At 37.3% G+C, this 24,468-nt stretch overlaps 1 protein-coding gene across 10 annotated transcripts in view; it reads left to right on the forward strand.

Annotated features, from left to right (window-relative positions):
- Positions 1–24,468, forward strand: part of MCTP1 (multiple C2 and transmembrane domain containing 1) — a 564,668-nt gene that overhangs the window by 177,570 nt on the left and 362,630 nt on the right. Inside the window, exon 1 of one of the 10 annotated variants that reach the window (XM_027545598.1) lies at positions 14,093–14,322. The exons of the other annotated variants lie outside the window; for them this stretch is intronic. Coding sequence (XP_027401399.1) covers positions 14,266–14,322 — 57 coding nt within the window. The 5' untranslated portion in view covers positions 14,093–14,265. Of the gene's footprint in view, positions 1–14,092; positions 14,323–24,468 lie in introns of those variants that run through there. 10 annotated transcript variants of the gene reach the window in all.

Here is a 24,468-nt window from a genome sequence, read left to right on the forward strand (position 1 = left end):
AGTTACCATGCTGTACACTAGATTCCCAGAACTTATTTATCTTGTATAAGTGAAACTTTGTGTGCTTTAACCAACATTTCCCCATTGCTCCCACTCCCCACTATAGCCAATTTTCAATAGCAAGACAGACATAGATAAACTGCTACAGACACATCTGAAGAGGAGAAAGCAAGAAGCATGTAGTAGCAACCACCCCATAGCAATTAAGAAACTTAGCTAGGCTTATGCTGCCAGGTTCTTCACTAAATTTTCTTCATTAAAGTATATTCCTACTGCTGGCAGCTGTCTTGTCCAGCTCTTTGTGTGTGTGTGTGTCTGTCTGCTTTTGGAATCAGAGTAATGTTAGCTTTGTAGAAGTATTCTTTCTTCTTCAATTTTTGCAATAGTTTGAGAAGGCTAAGTGTTAACACACACACCCACACACAAAAAAAGTGTTTGGTAGAACTCACCTGTGAAGCCATCTGTCCTGGATTCTTTCTGTTGGGAGTTCTTTTTATTGCTGATTCAATTGATTCAATTTTGTTACTAATAATTAATCTCTTCATATTTCCTCTTTCTGTTTCAGTCTTGGGAGACTGTACATTTCTAGGAATTTATCCATTTCTTCTAGGTTTCCATTTTGTTGGTGTGTAATCATTCACAGCAATCTCTTATGATTCCTCTGTTTCTGTGGTGTTAGTTGTAACTTTTCTTCTTTCATTTCTGATTTTATTTCTCTTTATCTGGATGAATTTGGCCTAAGATTTACCAATTTTGCTTATCTTTTCAAAGAACAAATTCTTAGATTCATTGATCTTTTCTGTTTTTTTTACTCTATTTCTGCTCTTATCTTTATGATTTCTTTTCTTCTACTAACTTTGGCTTTTGTTCTTCTTTTTCTAGTTTACTTAAGTGTAAGTTTAGATTGTTTATTTAATATTTTTTTCTTTTTTCCTGAGGTAAGTTTATATCACTGTAAACTTCCCTGTTAGAACTGCTTTTGCTGCATTCCAAAGATTTTGGACCATTGTGTTTTCATTTTCATTTGTCTCTAGATATTTTTTTTATTTTCTCTTTGATTTATTCAATGACCCTTTGCTTGTTTAGTAGCATATTGTTTAGCCTTCAATTGTTTGTGTTATTTGCAGTTTTTTTCTTGTTCTAGTCTCATATTTGGTGATTGTGAAGGATGCTTGATATGATTTCAGTCTTCTTAAATTTATTGAGACTTGTTTCATGTCCTAGCATGTGACCTATCCTAGAGAATTTTCCATGTGCATTTGAAAAGAATGTGTATTCTGCTGCCTTTGCAAGAAATGTAAATATATTTCTATTAAGTCCATATGATTTGATGTGTTATTTAAGGTCAGCGTTTCCTTGTTGACTTTCTGTCTGGATGATGTATGACTTCCTGTCCATTGATATGAGATATTATAGTTCCCTAATACTGTGTTACTGTCAGTCTCTCCCTTTATACCTGCTAATATTTGCTTTATGTATTGAGGTGCTTCTGTGTTGGCTGCACATACATTTATAGTTATTACATCTTCTTGGATTGATCCCTTGATCATAATGTAATGTCCTTCTTTGTCTTTTGTCACAGTGTTTGTTTTAAAGTCTGTTTTGTCTGATGTTGGTGTTAATATCCCACATTTCCTTTCATTTCCATTTGCTTGGGAGACACTTCTTCATTCCCTCACTTTCAGTCTGTGTGTCTTTAGATTGGAAGTGAGTCTTGTATAGCAGCATGTACTTGGGTTTTGGATTTTTACCCATTCAGCCACTTTATGTCTTTTGAATGGAGCATTTAGTCTATTTACATTTAAAGTATTTATTGATGGGTATATACTTATTGCCATTTATTAATTATTTTCTGGGTGTTTTGTAGTTCTGTTTTTATTCTTTTGTTCTTTTGTTTTCTTCACTTGTGATTTAATAACTACCTTCAGTGTTATATTTGGATTCCTTTCTTTTTGTATGTGTGTGTCTATTCTAGATTTTTAGACTGTGGTTACCATTAAGTTCATATATAGCAGTCTCTATATATAAATGATTACTTTAAGTTGATGATCTCTTAAGTTCAAACTCATTCAAACAACCTGCATTTTCACTCATCACCCCCATATTTAATGTTTTTGACATCATATTTTACATCTTTTTGTTTTGTGTATTCCTTAATTACTAATTGTGGATACAGATGATTTTAGTTTTGTTTTTTAACCAGTTAATCAACTACCTGTACTGCATATTTGCTTTTACCAATGATATTTTACCTTTTGTGATTTTTATATTTCTAGTTGTGATCTTTTCTGCTTAGAGAAGTCCCCTTAACATTTCTTGCATATCCAATTTACTGGTGCTGAACTTTTTTAGCTTTTGCTTGTCTATGAAATTCTTTATATCTCCTCCAGGTCTGAATGATAACCTTGCCAGGTAGAGTATCCTTTGTTGTAGATTTTTTCCCTTTCATCACTTTGATACACTCATTTCCTCTGGCCTGGAAAGTTCCTGCTAAAAAGTCAGCTGAATATCTGATGGAAATTCTCTTGCATGTAACTAGTTGCTTTCCTTTTCCAGTTTTTAAGATTCTCTCCTTGTCTTTAATTTTTGCCGTTAATATTGTAAGTTTTCTTGGTGAGAACTTCCTTGGGTTCATCTTATTTGGGACCCCATGCAGTGATTGTCACCATCTGCAGTGATTTTGGAGCCCCCCAAAATAAAGTCTCTCACTGTTTTCATTGTTTCCCCATCTATTTGCCATGAAGTGATGGGACCAGATGCCATGATCTTTGTTTTTTGAATGTTGAGTTTTAAGCCAGCTTTTTCACTCTCCTCTTTCACTTCCATCAAGAACCTCTTTAGCACCTCTTTACCTTTTGCTATAAGGTTAGTGTCATCTGCATATCTGAGGTTATTGATATTTCTCCCAGCAATCTGGATTCTGGCTTGTGCTTCATCCAGCTAGGCTTTTCACATGATGTACTCTGGATCTAAGTTTAAAAAGCAGGGTAACAATATACAGGCTTGACCTATTCCTTTCCCAATTTGGAACCAGTCTGTTGTTCCACATCTGGTTCTAATTGTTGCTTCTTGACCTGCATACAGGTTTCTCAGGAGGCAGGTCAGGGGGTCTGGTATTCCCATCTCTTGAAGAATTTTTCACAGTTTGTTGTGATCCACACCATCAAAGGCTTTGCCACAGTCAATAAAGCAGAAATAGATATTTTTATGGAACTCTCTTGCTTTTTCTATGATCCAACTGATGTTGGCAATTTGATCTCTGGTTCCTCTGCCTCTTCTAAATCCAGATTGAACATCTGGAAATTCTCAGTTCATGTACTGTTGAAGCCTAGCTTGGAGAATCTTGAGTATTACTTTGCTAGCGTGTGAAACAAGTGCAGTTGTATGATGGTTTGAACATTCTTTGCCATTGTCTTTCTTTGGGATTGGAATGAAAACTGACCTTTTCCAGTCTTGTGGCCACTGCTGAGTTTTCCAAATTTGCTGCCATATTGAGTGCAACACTTTCACAGCATCATCTTTTAGAATTTGAAATAGCTCAACCTGAATTCCATCACCTCCACTAGCTTTGTTCATAGTGTTGCTTCCTAAGGCTAACTTAACTTCGCACTCCAGGATGTCTGGCTCTAGGTGAGTGATCACACCATCATGGTTATCTGGGCCATGAAGATCTTTTCTTTAAAGTTCTTCTGTGTATTCTTGCCACCTCTTCTTAATACTTCTGCTTCTGTTAGGTCCATACCATTTCTGTTCTTAATTGTGCCCATCTTTGCATGAAATATTCCTTTGGTATCTCTAATTTTCTTGAAGAGATCTCTAGTCTTTCCCATTCTCTTGTTTTCCTCTATTTCTTTGCATTGATTACTGAGGAAGGCTTTCTTATCTCTCCTTACTATTCTTTGGAACTCTTCATTCAGATGGATATATCTTTCCTTTTCTCCTTTGCCTTTTGCTTGTATTTAACTTGGGTAATTTTCTCTACCTGGTCTTCCAGTTACTGATCCATTGCTTTCTATCATCTAACCTGTTGATTCCTTGTAGTGTATTTTTCATTTGTTATTGTATTCCTCATCTGTTCAGACCTTCTTTATACCTTTTAACTTTATGTTAAACTTCTCATATCTTCCAGTTTATTGAGAATCTCTATTATTATTACCTGGAACTCTTCATGAAATAAGTGGCTTATCTCCACCTTGTTTTTTTTTTTTTTTTTTCCCCCTGAGCTTTTGTCTTGGTACTTCCTTTGGAACATATTCCTCTGTCATCATTTTCATTGCTTCTCTGGTTTATCCTCTGACTTGTCTCTATGTATTAAATAGGTCATTTATATTTCCTGATCCTGGAGAAGTGGCCTTACGTAGGAGATGTAGTCTGGTTGCACATTCCCCTCTCTCACCAGATCTATATGTGTTGGGGGTACTGCCTATATGGGCTGCGTGGGCCCTTCTGTTGTGTCAGGGCTGACTGCTGTTGGTGTGCAAGCAGGCAGGGCTGGCCCTCAGCCTGGTTGGCTGTGAAAGCTGCTGCATGCAGTGGCTGCTTACCTGCTGGTAAGCAGGGCCAGATCCCAGTGCATCCGGCTCTGCAGCCTTGGAGTAGATAGTCCTGGACTGGTTCTGACTTGTTGGTGGGAAGGGCTGGGTCCTTGGGTGACTAGCTGTGGAGGCTGGGGAATTCCCTGGTGCTGCCCTGATAGAGTACTCAGATTTTTAAAACCTGCTCTTTGAACAACCATGGAATCTTGCCTCAAAAATTACCTTGAAATTCCTAAAATTGTTTTATGAAATGGAGACAGTGCAAGGAAGAATGGCAGTAGAACCAGAATGAAAGAGAAATACGAGGGGGCCCAGGTGAGGGGCCTGAGTGTGGGGTGTGTTGAGAATTCTGAGGCATAAACCTAGGCAAGCAGTAATGTTAGGGGAGTAAGCTATGCTTTGATGACCAGACTACCTGAATTGTGTAAGTTAAGATGGAGTGTTGCAGAGAATAGAGAACTAAAATAAAGAAAGCTTTGTAGTACTGTTTCTTTTTGTTGAGTGCCAGTTCAGAAGAATGCTATGTCTGTCAAGATGACAGGTTCTGGAACGAGTTTATTAACTTAGTCAAACAGTAAAGACCGTAAGGGAATGAAACAGATCTCACACTTAAGCGGATCTTCTGAATTCAGAATTAACATTTTAGACTCTGTCTAAGAGGGTCTAAATTGGACTGTTTTAGTGGTATAGGAACCAATGAAGGCCTTTTCTCACTACTTAAATAAAAGAGTTTCCTTCACATTTACTGCATGAGTCAGAAGGTGTTATTTTTATCAAATCAATTCCAAAGTATTATTTTTAATAAAAGTCAGCAATTTATGAATTTGAAAGTTCCATTTTAAGTTTAACAGAAAGTTTGGTTTCAAGTAGGATGTATCCACATCAATTTCCTTATGTTCAATGCACTTTTATTCTGAAATTAAGCTTGTTCAATATCTAAGGGAAAAAATGACCTTTAAATTAAACTCTGGAATATTTGCTCATCTAAGATTTCTCAAAGGTATTCCTATTTTTACTTCCCAGGATTGATAAATGCAGAAATAAAAAGTATTCCTTTAATTTCTTCTGCATAGTGAGGGGGGGAAAAGTGTAGAATTAAATTTGTCACCTTCCTTGGATATGTCTCCTAAGAATAATTGTATCTAGGCCTCTAGTATTTTATGGTGGTTACTTGCTTCATAATTTTCAGATATAGAAGAATTACAGTTTTTCTAATTGGTATATAATAAAGAGAAATGATATGGCATAAATTTTTTTGACCTTGTTTTTATACCTATCCTTCTGAAAAATTGCACTTACAGTAGTATAGAAATTAACATTTGAAATTGAAATCTTCATCATTTCTTCCAAGGGAACATTGTAAAAGTACCACAAGACTGAAAGCATGGACTCTGGAGCGAGACTGCCTGTGTTTGAATCCTGGTTCAGCCACCTACTAGCTGGATAATCTTGGGCAGGTTACTTAACTTCTCTTTGCCTCGGTGTCCATATCAGAACAGGAGTATTTCCGTGCCCACTTCACACTGTTATTTTCAGAAAGAAATTAGTTAGTATTGGTAAAGTGCTTAGAACGGTGCCCAGCATATAAGTACATAGTGCATGTTTGGTGTTAAAAACGATGAAGTGAAATAAAGTATACAGGCAACAGAGTGCAGTGTTTAAGGGTGTGGATTCTAATCCCAGCTCCTCTACTTGTTACCTGTGTAAATGTGGTCAGGTTGCTTAACTTCCTTAAGCCTCTGTTTCCTCCATTGTAAAATAATTCCTGAAGATAGTATTAGCTTCTCAGAGTTTCTGAGGATTAAACGGGATGGTCTTTAGCAAGCACGTAGCGCAATATCTGTTTCCCAGCACCGATGGTTACAAATAAGTGTTATCATTTCTGTGCATACTCTGTCTGTGTTCTTGGGTTTTTTCTCTTTGATTCTCCACTTTACACTCCTAGGTCATTTCTGGACCTTCATAGGACCAGATAGGGATTCTCTGAAAGGTGTGGCAATGAGGGCAGAGTGAGGATAAGGGTGGTTGTAAGATAAATTACTTAAGCTCCCATGAGGCCTTGCAGGGTGGACTTGTGTTAGGGTATTTGTCGCTCTCTGTGGTCTGGCCCAAGACTTTATGGGCCCAGAAACCAGAGCTGTCAGCAGTTCTGGAGCCCGTCTGTCCCCTAGAGCTGGGCTTCTATTAACAAAGCTCATATGATTGATGTACAGAACCAGAATGCCAATGTTTCCCTTTACAACGAGAAGTGAAACTGCTGGGGTGTGGTGGCTCGTGTTCCCACCCAAGTTCTTTTTGTGCCTGGAGACAGGCCACCTCTCTAACCAGGCCACCAACTTACTAACTTTTATATTGGGAGACATAGCTCCTGCGTAGATCCTCAGGTCCCTCAGCTTTCCAGCAAGTTCTCCCTGAAGTCATGTAAACAGGATACCAAATTCTAATCAGAAAGTAACGTAATGGAAAGTAGCACATGGAGTCAGAAGACAGCTGGTTCTCAGACTTATAGGTTTAATGGAATTAAAGGCACATTTATAATAAAAAGGGGCATGCCACTAGCCCAGAGCACCCTATCCCAGCATTTGAGTGATCATGGACTATGCTTGCTTCTGAGGTTGCTTTGTACCTGTTTCATGGTCTAGACTGTCCTCCTATTGGCAGAATCAGTTTAGAGCATGGTCATATCTGAGAATCTGAGACTGGCACATCAATGGGCACATATGGCCTTTGAAAGCTTTAGTTTGTCTCGTACTATATAAAGGTGAAGATTTAAAATTCAGGAGTATTCACGTAACTTAAAAAATTGGAAAAAATATTTGAAAAGTCCAGAGATCTATCCTTCCTGGACCCTTCCTCTATCTTTCCTGGACCCTTCCCACGTGAGGTCTATTCTCTGGAGCCGAGTAGAGACTGTCCCCTGTAGGTGAGGCTTTGGTGCTGCCTTTCAGTCCCGTCTGCCAGGTCCCTACCAGGGCCATGACATTGACTCGCATTCCCCACTGGTAATGTGCATGCCTCGAAGCATTTGAATTCGTATCGTTCTGACAGTTAAACTTCCCTTTCTTATGTGCTCTGACCTTCTGTATTTTTATTTCAAAGGTTTATTCTCAAATGGTAGTCTTATTTTCTCATTTCCAGATTCATTTTAATGTCGGCCCCCCAAACAGCTAATTGCAAACACGTTTGAGTTTGTAAGTCCTAGAGGTCACAGTGATAGAAGACTCAAGTGTAAAGCTCATAGCTTCAAGAAAGTGGATATCCTGAATCTCTCCCCAGGAAATAGGTGACGCTGCCTGCCTGCCCTCTCTGTTTCTAGATCGAGAGTCCTTTCTTCCTCCTGGGTGAAGAAATTAACTACTCTTATATTCTATACTTTTTAAAATGCTCTAGATATTATGTGCATTGAAAGAAAAATAATAGCAACATTGTATTTACAAAAGTGATAAATATGGATGCTTGGTTTACAGATGTATTTATGATGGAATTTCTTTAAGAAATAAGATTATTTTTAGCTTCAATATTATAAACTATTAATAATCAGATATAGGAAGCTTTGCCATTTGTTATGATTCTTAAGGATTGCAGGCTTTTTGGTAACTGTCTCTGATGAATTCAGGAAAATGTCATCATATAATTGGATTATTGATTGTGAAAAGAAATTAGCTTTTCCAAGGAAGCATATTTCTTTTCCCAATGAATAACCTGCCCCTTAATTCCTACTAATCTTCTAAATAGGATTAATTTATGAGTGATCTATTTGGAAAAATAGATTTGCTTGAGAAAAGAGAAATATCAGTTGCAGATCTTTCTATATCTCACAGGTCTGTACTACTACAAATTTAACTACTTGGTATTTTGAATAATCCTTAGGGTGCAAGGTAATAACATATTCTCTTCTCTCTGCTTCATAGCATCTTGTATAGATCTCTTATAATAACAGTTACTCCATCTTAATTAAACTCCTAAATTAAATAATGAATTACCACCATCTCTAGCACATGGTTATTTCTCCGTTTCATCATCATCATCTACTTGTAAGTTTCTTTCCTCAATTAGACTTCCTATTTCTTGATTATAAGGATTACTTCAAGTGTGTTCTCTCTCAAAGATTGCTTCAAGTGTGTTCTCTCTAACACAGTGTGGGCACATAGCAGATACTCAGCAATTGATGAACTGAACTCATCGGAATAGGAGTTCTTCTCAGATCCCTTTTAGGTGTGCATTCTGACATTATTGTTGGGAATGCTTCAGGAAGAATGGCTGAATTTTCACCATTCTTTTGACTCAAGAAATATAGATAAGTAACTGAAAAACAATAAAGTTTTAAATTAAAAAAGCATAAAATTTAAAAATAATAAACCACTAAAAGTATTATAAACAATGATAAAACAAGCTACACTCTGAAAAGTGATTTCTGTGGTTTATATAATGGACAAAAGAGTTGAACTGTAGTATATGAAGACCGCCCAGTAAGTAAAAGAAAAACAACCTATTAGGGAAGAGGCCAATAATAATTAGATCAGATGCTCAACTTCAGCAGTAATTAGGGAAACAAAAATTAAAACCCTGAGATTCTATACCCGTCACAAACAAATGACAAAAATGTCAGAGTCTGGAATATCAGTACTGAGGAGATAGTAGGAATCTAGAGTAAGAAAGACTCTTGTACATTGCTGGCTGAGTTGTAAATTGTCGAATTATGTTGGGATCCAGTTTGACAGTTTCCAGTAAAGGTGCAGCTGTGCATATCCAATGACTCTACAATTCTGTCCCCTCTTATTACAATCCTGTCCACCTCTAGAGAAGTTCTTGCACATGTACAAGAATTAGAGTAGCTTAATAGTAGCAATAGGGACTTCCTTGGTCCCTATAGTTGGGACCAGTGGTTGGGACTCTGTGCCTCCAATGCAGGGGGTGCAAGTAATGACCTCTGGTTGAGGAACTAAGATCCCACATGAAATCATTTTTAAAATTAAGAAAAATAGTAGAAATACATTAGAGATAACCTAAATCTACCAATAGGGGAATGGTTGTATGAATTGGAATGCTATAGAGCAATTAAAAAGATTATATTATGTAGAACTATTAATACATAAAACTTTAAGATAATGTTAAGCAAAAAAACAAAACTAAAAATTAAAGCATCTACATGTCATGCTACAATTTTATGAAGCTTAAAACATGCAAACAAGTATCTTATTTATGGATAAACACATGTTTGATGGAAATATAGGAAAGATGCATGGGAATGATAAAAGATAATCCTATAGAGTGTTTACCTAAGGAGGAAATGGCATAGGCAGGAGCATATGGTGGCTTTAATTGTATCTGAAATGTTTTATTTCTTCCAGGAAATCTGAAGCAAATTTTGCATTATGTTAAGGTTTTCAAGAGAGTCAACAGACTCTGTAGGAGGTTTAAGGTATCAGGATAAGTAGGCTTTGAGAATAAAATAGAGCAGTATACTCACTGCCTGGCAAACGCATCAGTGTGTCAGCACTATGTAAATTCCAATCCTGGTTAGCTTTACTAAACTTGAAAAGGGCCTGACTCCTGTCTCAGACTGAGTACCATTAGCTGTGTGATTTTTAAGGAAGGAATACTGTGGAAACCCAGGGGAATACAAAAGCGTGGGTGGGACCTAAGATAATGTGAAGATTTTTGAGGACTTGATCGAGCCAGAAGAAAACAACCAACCAACCAAGGTTTAGATTTTGTACTGGAGTGGGTAGTCATTTCCCTTCTCAGGGGATCTTCCCAACCCAGGGATCAAACCCAGGTCTTCCACATTGCAGCCAGATTCTTTACCATTTCAGCCACCGGAGAAGCCCCAGTTAGGAAAGCAATTCTGCCCAATTCAGAGACCAGGAACCTTTCACTGAGCAAATAATAGGCCAGTTTATTTACAGTGATCCAAGACTAACTAAATTAATGTAAGGCATATTATTATGAATATTTGGCTGTCAATATGTTGACAGTTGAATAAATCAAAGCTATATTTTTATGAAGTCAATAAAAGAACTTTCAGGAAGCCGAGAAAAAAAAATCAAAGACCTTAGCTGATCTCAGAAGGTGCACTGGAGGGCCTCTTGTAGCTTGCTGTGGGTTCCTGTCTCTCTCTGCCCTCTCATTGTCTCTCTCTTGACATATCTCCTAGCCACACTGAAAAATTAGATAATGCATAAGTTTGGACTGATGAAGAATGGAGAGAGTGGTAGAGAAAAGCACTCTCATTTCTGTTACTTTGCTTTAAAAAAAAAAGTAAGTGTAGTCCATTTAGAGTAAGAATAATGTAGTAGAGAAATATAAAATATCAAACTTATTTCATTTTAAAGAGTAGCATGTTCTTTTCAGTTTACCTAAGGGGTATATAAATTCACTTTCATTTTATGAGTTTCATGCAATAGGTAATAAACAAAGTGAAATGACTGGCTTTCTCCCCAGTCACTCTCTTATTTCACATCTCTTTTCCTAGACATAACCATTTGTCCACAGTTGGTGTGCAGTCATCCTGGTCCTTTTCTGTTACTTTGCATGTAAAAATTTATGTACCCATAACTGGGATAATGTATTTTTCTGAAACATGTTATTTCCATTGAATGTCTTTTAGGGAGTTCGCATGTCAGTGCATCCCAGTTCAGTTCAGTTCAGTTGCTCTGCTGCTGCTGCTGCTAAGTCGCTTCAGTCGTGTCCGACTCTGTGTGACCACCATGAATCGCAGCACGCCAGGCCTCCCTGTCCATCACCAACTCCCGGAGTTCACTCAAACTCATGTCCATTGAGTCAGTGATGCCATCCAGCCATCTCATCCTCTGTCGTCCCCTTCTCCTCCTGCCCCCAATCTTTCCCAGCATCAGAGTCTTTTCCAATGAGTCAACTCTTCGCATGAGGTGGCCAAAGTACTGGAGTTTCAGCTTTAGCATCACTGCACTGAGATAACATTAAAAAAAAATTAGCTACATAATGTTCCTTAGTATACTTAACTCATTATTTAACACTTCAACTCCTCACGGCCTATTGCCGAGTTTCTGGTTTTTTACTACTACGAAAAATTCTGCAGTGAATATTCCAGTACATCCATCATTACCGCAAAGGGCAAATGTGATTTAATGAATGGCAAGATCTAGGAACTACAGTAACATTGTCCAGAATTTTCTTTTCTCATCTTTGTTATTTTTCTTGGGTTGGCCTCATTTTCAGACAACCTTACTTTGTGTGGTAGCAAATAATGTCAACCAGCAGTTCCACACTTACCTTCTATTGACTTTATAGCCTCTCTGTCAATATCAGCAGAAGTGCAGGGGTTGGCTCTTGCTTCAGTGGCTTGGGTCCTGTGTCCATTCTTGACCCTGTCACTGTAGTTCTGTGGATAATTTATACAAGCCTGCGTCACGTGCCCACTTGTGGGGCTGGGTCAGCATAGTATAAACCACACGGATTGATAAGGAGGGTTGGAATGGGTGGTTTGCTAGATAAAAATCAGGATTATGATACTAGAAGGAGAAGGTATGTGTGCTGCTCAGGCAAATATATAATTGTCACTACAAATGTCTCATAGGTAGTGTTTTTTTTTTTATATTTTTGTGAGTAGAAGATAGACTTACTAATGGTATCCAGATTTATGTCATAGGACCAGAGGATTCTTATAAGTATCATTCCAAATCTTTGCCAGAGTAATGAAGAAACAAGTCTATTATTTATATTTAATATTATATGTGAAAAGAAAACACATTATAGATTAAGGATCATTAACACCATGAAAGAGAGCTTGTTTTTCAGTTCAGGAAAGTGTTACTGAATGTATTTGCTAAATATTCAGTGGTAATGATAGATTGTATCAATGACATAATAGGTACCTAGTCTTGAAACACATTTGTCAATACTCTATTGCCAACCCTAGGACACGACTGAGCGACTTCACTTTCACTTTTCCCTTTCATGCATTGGAGAAGGAAATTGCAACCCACTCCAGTGTTCTTGCCTGGAGAATCCCAGGGACGGGGCAGCCTGGTGGGCTGCCGTCTATGGGGTCGCACAGAATCGGACACGACTGAAGCAATGTAGCAGCAGCAGCAGTGCAGGTTCTATATTTTATTTACTCATTTATTAGACAAAGTTTATTAAATTCTGCTATGGACTGGTCACCATGCCAGGAGCTGGGAATAAAATACTGACTACAACAAGTTCCCTGCTCTCGGGTTTCTTTCATTCTTGTTAGGGGCCACAGACTATCAATAAGTAAATAAACAAAGAAGACAATTCCAGGTTGTGATTTACCATGAAGGAAATATAAAGAACATGAGATGAAAAGTAACTGGGGAAGGTCATTTCAGATAAGGTGGTAAAGGAAGCCTTCCCTGAAGAGACAACATTTGAACTGCAACCTGAGGACTGAGAATGAACCCCAAATTCTAGACCTATGTTATGCAATGTGGTGGCCACTAGCCATGTGTTAGCCATTGTGTATGCAAATATAGCTAGCTCAGATTAAAATGTACTATAAATGTAAAATAGACTTTAGCTCCCCAAGGCTAGTACAGAAATTGTAATTAATTTTATATTGATTATAGTTTAAAATGATATTATTTTAGATATATTAGGATAAACATTATTAAAATTAAGTTTACATGGTACTTTTCCCTTTTATAATATTAAAATGTTTAAAATTACATATGTGACTCATTTTATCTTTCTGTTGAACAGTCCTGGTCTACTTGCTATTTGATATGCATGTTTTCATCTTTTTGTTCTTGCTGATGGCAGTTGAATTTATGTGGTAGACTCTCCTCCAAGGATCTAAGTCTATAATTATTGACTGAAATGTCCAAATATAATAATTCAACGTGTGATCAAATTTAATACAGCTCAGAGTTAAGATGTCTTGGATGGTGGGGAAAGCAGAGAACATTGCCACAGTTGCTAGAGCAATTCTCTCATTAGTCATGTTTCTGTGGAAATGTTTGAGAAAAAGATAAAGGAAGACTCTGAGTTGGAGAGGTAGGCAGAGCTAGCAGTGCAAGGTAACGACAGCGTAGCACAGGATTTCTGTGGGAATCAGCGACAGCAAGCCACAAAGCTCTATTTCCATTCTCCACTTGGTGAAGAAGATTCTATTGTGTTCTGTGGAATTGCCACTTCTTGAATATTAAAGTCAGAGTTTGATTCTATACTGTTTGCACCAATGAAATGTTAGTGAAACTCTTTTTATATCTCTGTCAGAGCGATGTTGGCGAGTTCACACACATTTAATAACATTACATGAATTCATTGCCGAGAGTAAGCAGGGTCGTTTTTCTCTGAGCCATGCTGTTATTCAAATTTCCATTTGTGGTCTGTGCCATAGGGAAGAAGTTGATGATTTTGAAAACGCATGTCTGATTTAGCAGGGGAAAATTTTCAATTTTAGTTTGTAAACATTTGAGACCCCCAAATGTGATGTTTGTTATGTAATCTAACAGTTTTGCGGGGGGAAACTCGATCCCTACTGGTTTGAGAGAGAGTTGAGTCATATCCTGTGAATGTGAAGCAACGGTATTTAAACATCACGGGTTCCTCTTACTTTCATTCTAAGTCACTGCTGTTCAGAGCAGCAAGTGTTCTCTGCAAAGAGGCTGCTACTAGCCCTGAGAGGAGTACAGCCTTTCTTGCTGGGATTCAGTAACGAAAGCCAAGTCTGAGGATGCAGTTCTGTCACTGGAGTGAAAGATGTTTTGTTTATTTCTAATCAACTATGCTGTATAGCTGCAAGCTGAAAGGTGCCTGTAATTTGCCAGTTATTTGTAATAAGGTAAGTGTTATATTTTGATTTACTCACTGTACTGTGGCAGCCTTGAATTAACGTGGCTGTTATAGAATGTGATCATGCCTCAGAAAATGCCTTCTCGCAGGATCTTAAAGGTGGCTTGGAGATTCTTGTGCAAATAATTTTGAATTTATGATACAGCCCACTTGTGAGATACTTAATAGATTGATATTGCTTGCATGATAGTTTTTAATGATCAATATAGTGCCTGAGATGTGAAAACATTGTAGTAGCTTTGTATTGTTTTTAAGGATTAAGTAGTACCAGAATCATTGTTTTTCTTCTTGCTACCCTGTCATCTTGGTTAAAGGTAAAATGTAAATGCATAAAATTCCTATGATTATATTTGGATTTTATTCAAAATAATGATAGCTCAATAACTGTATTTCTCCATTACAAAAAAAGTGGTCTTAGTGATTTTTAGAAAGTTGAAAAGTAGTGTCTCTTGCTTTGACTTTTTATTTAAGTGAAAGGCCATTATTTTTAAACTTCTCATCCAGTTGTTTCAAATTGTATATGTTTCAAATTGTATATTCAAATTCAAATTATCATAAGTCTGTCTGCTGAGTTGTTGTTGGAGACACTCATATATATATTGTATGGATGGAGAAATCTGTGGATTAGAGAAGTGGACAAGAGGCTTGCTTTTGAAATTCTTGAAGATTGCTGAGGAAGGTGGGAATGGAAAACAGGAATGTTGTCTTGGTTTTTTATTGATTAAAGAAATGGTATCAAATCAGAGCTAAGGTGTATCTGGTATCATATCACTCTGGATAGTCATATTTAAGGCATTTGAATTCTTCTGAAGTAGAAAAGGTTAATTTGATTGTGAGAGCTACAGCTGTGAATTTGTGAGATGTTGATGAAGGGATTTTCTATCTTTAGTGACAGTTGGCATTAGAAGACTTTTTCTTCTTAACTGACCCACTGTCATGCTTAGAGATTATTTCATTTCTATTCAAAATTATGCCCACTACAAAATTGCTAGACTCTAACTACAACTTGGAGGTTATTTTCCATTAGATATATACATTTAATAACTCATGTTTTGCAAAGGCTGAAGTGAAGGCATGAAATTTTCCTCTTCTGTGAAGAGGAAATTAAAATTAGTTTAGCTTCCAAATATTTAAAGGCAGTATTCTGAATTAGAAAAGGAAAACTTCAAAGAAAATGACTTAGCACTCTGTGAGCTTTGGAGACCTTGCATAGTGAAAAGGCACATATCCCAAAATATGAGAACACAAGAGGTTATAAATAGAGCAACCTGATGTTTGATATATAGAAAACTCTGCTTTTATGCCTGGACAAGGGTGGAGCTGTTCTGTTAAGCATTCTTCTTGAGATTGTTTCCTTATGCTATATGTGAATTAGGAAATGTCAATAAAGCGATAGAGTGTAATAATCTACATCAAGACAAAAGCATATCTTATTACAATTGACACTGTTTCTGATTCTTAAATCTGGATTATAATGCCCATCCAAACTGTTATTGTGAATGAAAACTCAGGCTGATGAAATGCTGTAAAACTCAAGTTTTGATAATATGCTCTGTTACAAATGTAGACTTAATTTTAATGACACTGTACAGCCAACTGGTAATTACCTGATTAGATTGCTTCTCCTCCTTCCTCTCTGTTGCCCTCATCCTTTGGCTGTTTTCCTGCTCCTTTGCACATCCAAGATGAGTGTGGGTAATGGGCAGAGAGAGAGGAGGAAAGTGAACAGACCAAACAGGGTCCCGTCTCTCTTTCTCACCTCTCATAATGGTTCTGGTGGGGAGCGAGGTCAGAAAGAGGTTAGATTTAATGGCAAAAATAAGTCTTTTAGATTTCAATTTTTTAGGAAATTCCTTGACCTTTGAGACAAAGAATAATTGGGAGCATGGTTGGGACAAATTTATATACCTTACAGAATTATTGCAAAGAGGTAGTATCACATCTGTTGTATAATTTTAACTATAATGTTTTATATATGTTTCTGTGGAATTGTTTTTGTGTCTTCTTGAAGGAAAAGCACTGACAAGATATCAGAGATACTCAGAATTCCACTCTGGATTCAGACCATTTATTTTCAGAAATGAGGGTCTCCTTTTTCTCTTATTTTGTAAACTATTTTACTTGTGAATTTCTAGCTTATATAAAAATAGTATGCAAAGGTAAGCTCCAAAAATAAAAATAAAAACCTAATTTTACCTAAGCCTCAGTGCCGTTGGAAAATTTCAAATAGCTAAAGAAAAAGATACTTACCAAGTGGCAATTACATCTTGTCTTTAATCTAAAATCAACACCCAGTTAGGGGCTACATTAGCAGAAGCACATAACATAAAATTTTAAATATTTTTCTTTATAAGTAAAGCTTTGTCTGAAGGGTTCAGGGTGAGAAACTACAGAGTAGGAAGAAATTATTTTATAGAGTACTTTTTCTGACTCCTGAAAACTAAATCTTTCTGGGTTATGCTTTACATCTTAGAGTCTCTAGTGAATCCTACTGGATAGCAAAAGCAGCACATTCACTGGGAAAAATAAATAGTGATCGCTGTCCTGCCTACTTCTGAAAATCTGTTATGAGGGTCACATCTACTTCTGAAAATCACATGAGACTTTGTGAGAAAGCACTTGTGAACTCGACAGAACTTGTAAATATCACTATCACCGAATAAGATATACAGAGTTACATAGATATTTGGAGGTGAACTTAGATGTGTTTATCTTCTTACTTCAGAAAGAAGGGAATTAGGTCCAGAATGCTTAAGGAAAGTGCCTAACTTCACTCAACTAGTGCCTAAACCTGGATCTTTTTATCTCCTCAGTTAGCTAGAAACTGATCACAAGATTAGCTGTTTCCTGCTGTTAAGAGTGTTTCTGGGTTTTTATAAAGATAAATACTATTTGCAGCATTGGTGCACATCCTTATAGGAAACTATATCCTTGCAGAGTGTTTCACAGAAGACATATTGCCCTGTCTACAAGTTTTGTGGGCTGAGAATTCTCGTTGGCTCTAGTTTAACGGAGCACAAATTTGTGGAGTGAAAATCAAACTACAGCATCTGACTCTTGCGATCTCTTAGTGATTGCTACAGTAGAAGTGTCCAGGCTCTTCTCTGGAGAGTTGAATCATAAAAGTAAACATGTGAAATGAATGGGGGCTTGATTTTGTAGCTTTTAAAACTGCAGATAGTATGGTAGATTGTTCTGATGCTTGTTGAAAGTGGCTAGTAAAAAAGAGATTCTTCCAAAGGTTACCCTTAAAAAGAGATTAGGAAAATTAAAAAGAACAAATTAACTTCCATTCATATCTGTTAGAATTGATCTGGCTCTTTTACATTTATGGAACACTAATTTTCAGAGAGATGAGATGGGAGAACAATGACTTTTCATAATTATAAAAGTTAATGACATATATCCTATGATGCTAATGAACAAATTAGATTCATAAACAAAAAAATTTTTAAAGCCTCTTAACACTAAAATTAGAAGACAGGTTAATTAAAAGGTTTCTTGTGTTGGTGGTATTAATAAGGTTTATATCTAATTCCTAAGAATTCAAAATAGGGTAACCATTTCCTTTAATAAAAAATGTGCCTCTCGTGAAAAGTATATACTATAATCTTCATTTCCTGTGTTCTAATTTATACCTTCAATAAATAAGTGGAATTTAACATCATGCAATCTTGCGAACAGATCCTAGCTCTGCTTTGTAACAAAATTCAAGTGTACCTTGATTCCAAGAACTGCATAAATCTATAACTGGTAGGAGATAAAAGAAAACTGATTTGAAAAGACCTTGATGCTGGGAAAGATTGAAGGCAGGAGGAGAAGGGGACGACAGAGGATGAGATGGTTGCATGGCATCACCGACTCAATGGACATGAGTTTGAGTGAACTCCAGGAGTTGGTGATGGACAGGGAGGCCTGGCGTGTTGCAATCCATGGGGTCACAAAGAGTCGGACACGACTGAGCAACTGAACTGAACTGATGAAATGAATAGTTTAAAAACTTCACTAAACATTAGTGTGGTGAGATTGTGTGTGATCTGAGGGACAGAGCTCTGGGCTGTAGGGTGGGTAGTGGGAGAAGCAGTATTTTTTTGTACCCTTGATACCTCCTGTGGTTTTGGAACTGACAAGGAAGCCCATGTCTTCTTTTGATTTTGTTTTCTTATCTACAAAGTTGACAACACATGTCCATGCTAGATGACAGTCCCACACACCCTATAGGGACTTTGTAAATACTGGTTACTCACCCTATGAACATCCAGGTGGGTGAAGCACTTCCAGGTCAATCATAGAGTCCATAGAGGTACCAGTGTCGTTAAGTACCAAGTGCTGGGCTTAGTTGCTCGGTCATGTCTGATTCTTTGTGACCCAATGGAGATTGCCAGGCTCCTCTATCCTTGGGGATTCTCCAGGTAAGAATTCTAGAGTGGGTTTCCATGTCCTCTTTCAGGGGTTCTTTCCAACCCAGGGATCAAATCCAGGTCTCCCACATTGCAGGCAGATTCTTTACCATCTGAGCTATCAGGGAAACCCATGATTACTAGAGTGGGCAGTCTATCCATTCTCCAGGGGATCTTCTTGACCCAGGAATTGAACCTGGGTCTCCTGCATTGCAGGTGGATTCTTTACCAGCTGCGCTACCAGGGAAGACTGTTTGTGCCAAGGTTGGTAATGAATATCCCCTTAAGAGATACCCAAGTAGAAAAGCTTCAGAGATGGTTTATTGGGTTTTAATTCCATCTTAATTCATTGAGGTACTCAAATTAGTCACTTTGTCTCCCTTTACTTGAGTCATTTCACTAGTGGGATGGATTAGTAATATTCCTTCACGGCAATTTACTGCATACCCAAATGTAACAAAACAAATTTCAAATTCTGCTCTCCACAAGTGTTTCTAAGACGAAAATAGCAATAATGGCTAACAAGTAAGTCAGTCTCTATAATATATTTTAATGAATTGTCTTAATTTATTTCTTAAAAGTACCTTATGGGATTTGGGCACTATTATTATTGTTCCCTTTCACAGGTGAAGAAACTGAAATATAAATTAGGTGACTTATCCCAACAATCACCCAAATGGTATTATAATGATCAGAGTTGAACCTAGGTAGTCAGGCTTCAGAGCCAAGATTCTTTATGTTCTATGCTGCCTCCAGTTAGATTAGCTTGATCCCAGTAATATGAAGTGACTGCTATAAAGTACTACAGAAAGGAAAACAAATCTTTTAAATGTTACTACATTTAATTATTTTGATGACTCCAGCATTCTCACTTGTGGTGAAACCCAGGCCTTTATGAATCAGAAATAAACTGAAGTTATTTGGGAATTCATAGCGAATGAGGCTAGTAATAATGCAAAATGCATTGGAAATGAACAGACATAACCAGTCCTTCTAGGGAATCTAGTCTTGGGTGCTGTGAAAAGATTTCATATTTTTGAGAGAGAAACAACTTTCAAGGCACACATTGTCAGCAGTCCTAGGAAAGCTCCTGGAAATTTGTGTGTTTTGAGGGAGAATTAATGTCATGTCCCCTTTTCTTTGTCAACTCTAAGAATTCCTGATAAAAGCCATTTGTGGGAAGGAGCATATTGAGTGAATAGTAGAAGGATTTTAGGTCCGTTATGTGACTACATCCATTTTGATCTGCCTTCTCCAAAGATTCCACAAGTTATGCTTGAAATTCTTGGGTAATTTTCTTTTTTAAAAATTTTATTTTTAATTGAAGGATAATTACTTTACAATATTGCATTGGTTTCTGCCATACATCACTGTGAATCAGTCATAGGTACACAGGTGGCCCCTCCGGGCCCTTCCCACCCATCTAGGTTGCAACAGAGCCCTGGTTTGGGTTGCCTGAGTCATGCAGCAAATTCCCACTGGCATCTGTTTTACATATGGTAGCGTATATGTTTCCATGCTACTCTCTGCGTCCATCCCACCCTTTCCTCCCCCAACCCCGTGTCCATAAGACTGTTCTCTGTCTGTGTCTCTATTGCTTCCCTGCAAATAGGTTCGTCAGTACCATATTTCTAGATTCCATATATATGCTTTAATATATGGTATTTGTGTTTCTCTTTCTGACTTTCTTCATCTGTACCATAGGTTCTAGTTCATCCACCTCATGAGAAATGACTCATATGTGTTCCATTTTATGGCTGAGTAATAGTCCATTGTCTGTATGTACCGCAGCTTCTTTATCCCTTCATCTGTCGATGGGCATCCAGGTTGCTTCCGTGTCCTAGCTATTGCAAATAGTGCTGCAGTGAACATTAGGGTACCTGTGTCTTTTTCAATTTTGGTTTCCTCAGGGTACATGCCTAGTAGTGGGATTTCTGGGTTGTATGGTAGTTTTATTCCTAGTTTGTAAAGGACTCGCCATACTGTCTTCCGTAATGGCTCTATCACTTTACATTCTCTTGGGTAATGTTCAAACCCTCGTGTTTCCTTAAGTCTCAAAGACAAGAACTTGCTTCAGGATGCTTTGTACCCTCAGTGCTCGCACAGTGCTTAGCACACTATGAACCTTCAGGAAGGATGCCTAGCAAGTTGGCTGGCCAGCTGGATGGATGGATGAATGGATAGACAATGGGAATGAACGGGCACATCCAGATCTTCTCCAAGTCATGACTCATGTACCTAGACTGAATTGGGATCAGCCTATTACTGAACTTGTGAGCGCAAGGGAATGAAATGTTAAATGTAAAAGCATTTAGTTCAGTTCATCTCATACTTCATCATCTGATGGTTTTCAATATAAAACTGACATATCTAGAAATCATTTCTTGCCACAAGCTTTTCCCACTGCATCATGTTAGAGATTCTTTAATTACACTATGGAACCATAGTTGGTTTACTTCCTTAATTCAAAAGCTAAATTGATACAGATATATACATACATAATTGACAAGTGTTATACATGTGCATAGAGAGAAATAATAAAATTAAAAGGTCAAAATAAATGTGAACAGCCAAATTAATGGGAATTGTCAGAATTTGACTATTTTAAAATTTATTGTGGAAGGCAATAAAAAATTCAGAAGAAACAATTAAAGCAGCATTTCAAAGGAAAGAAAGGTATTTTTTAAAATAAATTTAAAATATAGACTTCTTTCAGTCTTAGAACTGAAACTTGGTTTTTCCACAAAATTTCATTAGAGAGCTCAAATAAGAGGTCTGGTAACCAAGGTTTGTTTGGCATAATCAGTCAATTTTAAAGGATTGTTTCCAAAATGAGAATGGTGACTAAGGGCTTGGGTTAGGAAATGCTGCAGAGTTTGAGAAAAGGTATTAAGGTCATTCTTGTTTCAAGTTTTCCAGTGGGGAAAACACAGAGAAAACATTCCTGTAAAAGCATCTGTTCAAAAATAAAATACATACAAGTTTTAGACAATGGGAGCAACTCTATTGCAAAAATTACACATTTATCCTTGACCCAAAGCAGTCATTAAAAACAAAACATTAAAAAAAAAAAAAAGAAAAAAATCCCAATCAGCAAGAAATTATTGGATAAATATTCTTTTCCCTGGTCCTAAACACCATAGCACATGTTCACTATTCAAAGATGTTCTAATTTTTTGTGTCCAGGTGTCTGGTATTATTTGAATTTCATTTGAGTCCTGTGGCTCACTGTTTTCTCAAGAACCATCTTGCTTACAAATAGTATGTTCCGTGTCAGCAATCAGTGGCAAGGGTTACCCTGCTCAACAGTGGACTGCCTTTTACATCACAGAGTCTGGCCCTCGGTTTCAACATTCTTCCAATGAAGGATTCACCTTGTAGCCTCGCTCACATTTTCCAAAGACTAGGAACATTTTTTAAGACAGAACTCTTGACTTGTTTTTTTTCTTATCAATTCAGTGGTTGCTATGAATATTTAAATCAATTCTGAAACAATTACTTCCAAGTTTATCTGGCCACACTGTCTCGAAAGCTTTTGCTAAGCCCATGCCTGGAGTTTGAGAAATGTTTATGCTATTGATAGAGAGACAACACACACACACACACACACACACACACACACACACACACACAATGAGGTTAATCAGTTAGATAGATAATTAATGAATGATGAATTAATTAGTGACTATCTCATGGTAAATGTGTACTCTAAATTGTTAATAGCTATAAGGAATCATTAATACACCAGACATAAGAAGACTCTAGCCTTATTATCTGTTTTAAATCATTGACAAATAGCACAGAATATTGACATTCAAGAGTTTTTGAAAAGGATATTGCAGTTCCAAAGATATCCAGATTACTACCAGGAAGTCACTAATATCAACAGGGAATATGACTTCTTAGGTCATATGACTTTCAAGAGACAGTATTAAGGTGGTTATTGTTTCAACCTTTCCAAGGGAGTAAAAAATAGAAAATTTTCCTGTAAAAATATTTGAACAAGTGAAACTAAATAGGGTAAAAAATATATGGAAATTTGAGACGAGAGAAGCAAATGTTTTAGAAAAATAGTTTTGTTCATGGGTCCTACATGGTGATGCAGAGAGTAGAGGTCCCATATGGGTGATTTTTATATAACAGACACGAATATGACTTTTTAAGAAATCAACTAATGTCTTAAAGGGCTTCCCTTGTGGTTCAGCTGGTAAAGAATCTGCCTGCAATGTGGGAGATCTGGGTTCCATCCCTGGGTTGGGAAGATCCCCAGGAGAAGGGAAAGGCTACCCACTCAATATTCTGGCCTGGAGAATTCCATCACAGAGTAGGACTCAACTGAGTGACTTTCACATGTACATGTACAATGTCTTAAAACTATTATTTGCTACATTAAAATATATATCTAATTGTACTCTGAGATCTTCCTCATCATGTCTGTTATTTTTTGTATGTTTTCATGAAAGACTGCTATTGCATTTTACAATTTTAATTGAAGGTTTTTTTTTTAAACAAAAATTAAGGTCAAAGTTAATGAAAAGCTAAATAGCAGTTTTATCTAAAAAATACAATATTATTTTATTTAATAAGTCAAATAAGTTCAACATAGTGTGCCAGCGGTAAAATTTCTGGTTTCTTCCTTTACCTGAGCAGCATGTAATTCATATTGACAGCTTCTGGAATTAGAAGGTGCCTTAAGATAGACTAGCTCAACTCCTTATATTTTCAAGTGAGGAATATTCTGGCACGAGTAAATTAAATGACTTTTCCGAGATTATATACACCCAACTCACAACAGAGTCAAGCTGAACCTGGGGTTCTCACATGCAACAATGCAGTCTTTTTTACTCTCTTAGTCACTGAGAGCATCATTTTCTGAACTTAGTATTCAAATGCTGCATGGGATTTTCACTTCATCTTTAAATCGCTCAGTCACGTCTGACTCTTTGCAACCCCATGGACTATACAGTCCATGAAATTCTCCAGGCCAGAATACTGAAGTGGGTAGTCTTTCCCTTCTCCAGGGGATCTTCCCCAACCCAGGGATCAAACCCAGGTCTCCCGCATTGCAGGCAGGTTCTTTACCAGCTGAGCCACAAAGGGAAGCCCAAGAATACTGGAGTGGGTAGCCTATCCCTTTTCCAGTGGATCTTCCTGACCCAGGAATCAAACCAGGTCTCCTGCATTGCAGGTGGATTCTTTACCAACTGAGCTACAAGGGAAGCCCTTTCACTTCGTACTAAAATTTTAATTGTGCATGGCATAAATCAACTTAAGTTTGCCCCAATTTCCTTTCAGCCACACACATTTTTTACCATATTTTTGGAAGGGCATATTTTTTTTAACCCACAGTTTCTCCACAGAAACTTTTCCTAACACCTGTACGCTTACTTTTGTTCTATGCACTTGGCCATGAAGATGCACTTGTAATTACAGAAGTGGGCCCACATTTAACCACTCTTACAGATCTAAAACTGGTTAGATTTTCCACCCCCTCCAACTTTCCAGAACCTCAACACAAACTCCTACATCAAACTGACAGAAAACTCCATAAACGGGAATTATTGTATTAGGAAACAACATACACATCACTTCAAATCATTCAACCAAATAAATGGGAACAATTATTGAACAATGCTCCGTACTAATAACTGTTCTTTTGTCATCAAAATAATGATGAGCTGCAAGTTCCCAGCCCCATTGCCTCTCTGCGTGGCTCCTGCAGAAGCTGGGCGGCC

Source organism: Bos indicus x Bos taurus, chromosome 7 (genome assembly GCF_003369695.1).
Source record: "Bos indicus x Bos taurus breed Angus x Brahman F1 hybrid chromosome 7, Bos_hybrid_MaternalHap_v2.0, whole genome shotgun sequence".
Lineage (NCBI taxonomy): Eukaryota > Metazoa > Chordata > Mammalia > Artiodactyla > Bovidae > Bos > Bos indicus x Bos taurus.